This window comes from Corvus brachyrhynchos, unplaced genomic scaffold, assembly GCF_000691975.1.
Source record: "Corvus brachyrhynchos isolate BGI_N302 unplaced genomic scaffold, ASM69197v1 scaffold427, whole genome shotgun sequence".
NCBI classification, from domain to species: Eukaryota; Metazoa; Chordata; class Aves; order Passeriformes; family Corvidae; genus Corvus; species Corvus brachyrhynchos.
This window is the reverse complement of record NW_008239046.1, coordinates 182,202-186,567: the sequence shown is the minus strand read 5'-3', so window position 1 is coordinate 186,567 and position 4,366 is coordinate 182,202. Positions and strand designations below refer to the sequence as shown.

At 51.4% G+C, this 4,366-nt stretch overlaps 1 protein-coding gene across 1 annotated transcript in view; it reads right to left on the bottom strand.

The window, feature by feature from the left end:
• Nucleotides 1-4,366, bottom strand: part of CEP250 (centrosomal protein 250) — a 29,042-nt gene that overhangs the window by 16,630 nt on the left and 8,046 nt on the right. Inside the window, 8 exon segments of the mRNA XM_017739031.1 lie at nt 23-216; nt 1,708-1,821; nt 1,823-1,834; nt 2,006-2,152; nt 2,429-2,573; nt 2,703-2,885; nt 3,360-3,538; nt 3,845-4,006. Coding sequence (XP_017594520.1) covers nt 23-216; nt 1,708-1,821; nt 1,823-1,834; nt 2,006-2,152; nt 2,429-2,573; nt 2,703-2,885; nt 3,360-3,538; nt 3,845-4,006 — 1,136 coding nt within the window.

Here is a 4,366-nt window from a genome sequence, read left to right as displayed (position 1 = left end):
AGGGTCTCCTCCCTGCCTTTACCTGGTCTCTGCCAGCTGCTTGGAAAGGTCTTGTTTGTGACACTCCATGGCTGCCAGTCGGCCCTCAAGGGCAGCCTTCTCCTGGCCCAGCAGCTCCTTCTCTCTGCACACCTGGGCCAGGGCGTGCCCTTGGCCAGAGGATTCCTGGTGCAGCTGCTCCAGAGCCCTGCTCGACGACTCTTGCTCCTGGGAAACCTGGAAGCAGGACAAGGTACAGCTCAAGCCCTTCCTCAGGAGCCCTGTGCAGAGCCAGCCAGTGCCACCTCGCAGGCAGCCAGAGGACAGGGAGCTCCTGTGCTCTGGGCTCAAAGTTTCACAGCATCTGCCCTCTGCAGCTCCCATACCCTGGGCTGCCAAAAGCCTCTGGCACTGTTTCCTTGGAAGTGCTGTGTCAGGCCCTGCTGGCTTGCCTGGCACCAGATTGCTCCTTCCCAAAAAACATCCCTGCCCCAAATTCCGTGTTGTCACCCAAAAATACTGCATCTTCCACAACTGCCACTTGGCAAACAAAATGTCTATCAGGATCTATTCCAGTGTTGGACATTTCCAGGGTGGTTGAGGAAAGCAATTTTGCTTGCTGAAGCAAGTGAAAATTCACAGCATTTCTCCTTCTCAGACAAAACCCACAGCAAAGTGTCCCCTCCTCCAGTGTGCAAAGCAGCTCTCTGCAACGAGGGCATGCCTGGCAGGGAAACGGCTCTTGTGGTGAGCAGTCCTTTAGTGACTGATGGCAGTCTGGCTGATGTGGCCAAAGCAGACTCTATTTGTGCAGCAGTTCACACCAACAATACCATTTACTTGTCTTACACAAAGAAGGTGTCTCATGGCCCTTGCTGGTATTCAAGCCTGAAGACTACACTGTGGTTTTGCGCTTCATGGCCCTTGCTGGTATTCAAGCCTGAAGACTACACTGTGGTTTTGAGCTTTTGTCTTCAAAAGCAAAACCTCTGCTGTGTATTTGCCAAACCTACCACATACTCCAGAACTGAGACTGTCTGACAGAGACCATCAGAAACAAACCCTTCTCTCACAGCTCTCCTGTAACACCCAATCCAAACCTCCCCTGGCACACTTGGGGCCGTTTCCTCTTGTCCTGTCCCTTGCTCCCTGGGAGCACAAACCAACCCTCACCTGGCTGCACCTTCCTGTCACAGGGATTTGGAGAGAGCGAGAAGGTGCCCCCTGAGCCTCCTTTTCTCCAGGCTCAGCCCCCCCCAGCTCCCTCAGCCGCTCCTTGTCACACCTGTGCTCCAGACCCTTCCCCAGCTCCAGTCCCTTCTCTGGACACGCTCCAACTTCATGACAAAAAGCATCAACAGAAACATGCAGACCTGTTTTTTTGTTTCAGAAGAAGGATTCAGAGCTACACAGTTTGATTCTTTTGCCACATCTTTTGCCACCCACTCAGATTCATGGACAACACAATCATCTCCTTGCAGCTGATCAAGAGCCAAAAAAGAGGCCAACAAAGGTGAACTAGAAGACTCTGTAGAAGCAGGGGACAACTCCGAGAACTGCAGAACAGCTCTGCAAGGCACCCATACATTTTCAAAAACGAGCAAACAAAATGACTTCTAGTACTACCATGTGTCCTCTCAACAAAACCACTGCAGAATCCAACAGGTAAAGCTTTCCTCATCCAAGCAGCCAAATGTCCACATGGATGCACTACATTTTTGGTCTCACCTGACGGAATTTCTCCTGGGTTTCTGCTTTCTCTTCTCCCAGTGTCCTCAGCTCCATCCATAGCTGCTCCTGTTGCTCCTCTGCTTCCTTCAGCAGCTGCTCTAGGCGGGCTTTTCTCTTGCTCCAGCTACAGTCACAAAAGCATAGAGGAAATAAAGTACAGGGAGAATTACTATGAAAGATTGGCTCAGACACAAAAGGAACACTGCCACAGTCAGTTGGTCAGACTGTCCCAAGGCAAGAAGGCTGAGAAGCAGCTGCAGCTGGAGACGAACACCTGGCAGTATCTCTCACTCACCTGCCACACATGTTTGTTCAGCTGCACTTTGTCCAGTGCAAGAGCTTCATTGATGCTGCTCATTTTTGCTGCTGCAGCCTGTAGATCAGTTTTTTCAGCATTCAGCTTGTTCTGAGCCCCTGTCAGCTCTGCCACTGACCGCTCTGCCTGGAGAGGCAAAAGAACAATGGGACAACAAGAGCAGCAAAATCCCAGACTGCAAGCAGCAACTCCACCTCCCCTGTCTCTGACTTACTGCCAGGGCGGAGCTCCCAATAAGCTCATGGGGACCAATGACCCCAAAGAGCCTGTCTGGTTGGATTACCATTTTCCAAGAACAACAACAGTGTCCCTCTCTTCTACTGCCAGAAACAGCATCTGGGCTTATCTGCCTGGTACAACTCCCTCTCCCACAGGTGCTGCCTAGGAATAAGGTGTCCATACCTTCTCCAGAGCCACAGCAAACTCATCCTTCTCTTGCTCCAGCAGATCCTTCTGAAGCTGCAATTTCTCCAGTGTCTGTCTCTTGACTACCAACTCACTCTGCAGTAATGAGTGTTTTTTCTCAAGTGCAGCCAAGTCCTTCACTCTGTGAGGAGGGGAAAGAGGTTTTTATAGAAAAACAGTCTATGCTACAAGAGAGAAGCAGGCACCATTCATTCCTTTACACTGGGCCTCCTCAAGCCCAGCACTGCCCAGAGAAAGCTTTAATACTCACAGAAGCTCCTGCTCATGGCGCGCCCTCTTCATCCTCTCCTGCTGCTCTGCCTTTTCTGCCTGGGCTGCCTCTTCCTTCAGCTGCAGCTCAGTGTTACTCTGACGCAGACATGAGGCTTCTCGCTCCATTATTCCAAGCTGTTGCTGTAGGTCCTCCCTAGTTTTCTCAAGGTTTTCACAGTCACTGCAGAGACAAGGCTCAGTCAGAAGAAGGAAGAGGCCTGAAGAGCCATCGATCCCATTTTCAGCCCTCCACGATGGAGCTGGGGGCAGTGGGCTAAGGAAGACCTTGCTCTTTCACTCCCAAGGAAATCCTCCAGCGGCAAAGGGATTGAAAGGCGGGATGTTGCCTTCTTTCAGGGAGAAGCAGGTGCTGGACAGGGGCACCCAAAGAACAGAATTCAGGGAAGCAGCACAGTGAGAGGAAGGAGTATTCTACTCCAACATCGCTGTGCATCTCCCAGGCAGCCTTGGGAGTCACAGTAGAGCATGAAAAGCCCTGACAGGACGATGCTCGAGAGCCACACTGAGGCCTACACATGGTAGGGCAGGTGAGTTCTTCGCCCAGAACACCTCTGAACGCCCAGACCTGGACGCAGATTGCCTCTGGAACGCAGGACGAGGAGGAGGAGGAGGAGGAGGAGGAGGAAACACTCACCTTCTGAGTGTTTCTACTAAAGACTGAAGGTGCTGTTGGTGGCTGCTGGACTTCTTGCAATTCTCCTCCAGTTGCTCAAGCCTTTGCTGCACCTCCCTGCACTTCTCTTCCTGATGTCTCTGCTGCTGCAGCAGGAAATTGTTTGAGTCCTGCCTAGCAGAAAGCTCTTCTCTCAGGGCCTGCAGGAATGAGCATGGAAAGAGCACAAATGAACAATATGGAGCAGGGAAGGTGCTCCAGAGAGCTGGAAGAAGCAGCTAGCAGAGACAGCTCCCCTGAAGGCAAAAGCTGTGCTGAGGGGGTGGGCATCAAGGAGAGAAAAGCAGTAGAACACAGAGCTGGGGAGACCAGCAAGGCAGTGCAGGACCATGAGTATGAAGGTGAGAGAAAGCGCCTCAGGTGGCTGAGGGAATGGAAAGGTGTCGAGCTGAGCAAGGCCTCAGCACTGAGCCTGTGGCCACTGGGGAAGACACAGAAGTTCTCACCCGTGTTGCCCCTCGCATCCTTGCCAGTGCTTCCAGAACCAATCCAAAGGCATGCCCTGTATCAATAGATCTTGGAGCTGAGAAGATGTCTCCAGAGTCTGCATGCAGGGAACTGTCAGTGCAGATAATGCTGACCATGCTGTCACTGTCGTCTAACACCATCTGAAAGCCCACATCCAGCTGTTAAGTCTTTGCTCCTTTTACTTGAGTTTCTTTATCTTGTTTTCCTTTTCCTCCCATTTTATCCTGGAGTCATCAAAAACTCAATTCTCTCATTTCTTCGGTCCACAAAGAAGGTTTGTCCCTGTGGCTACAAGTACTCCAGGGATTCCTGAATACAGCTACTCTTCACAAGTGTGAAGGGGCTGGAGGCTGCCCGAACACTCACCTTCTTGCAGCTGTGTAGAAGAGCTGACAATTAAACCCTTCTCTATTAAGAGAACTTTAGGACTAAGTTAAGGTTACCCCTGAAAGTTGTGATTCTGGGGAGATTATAACGGTCAGTGAACACAGAGGGAAAGA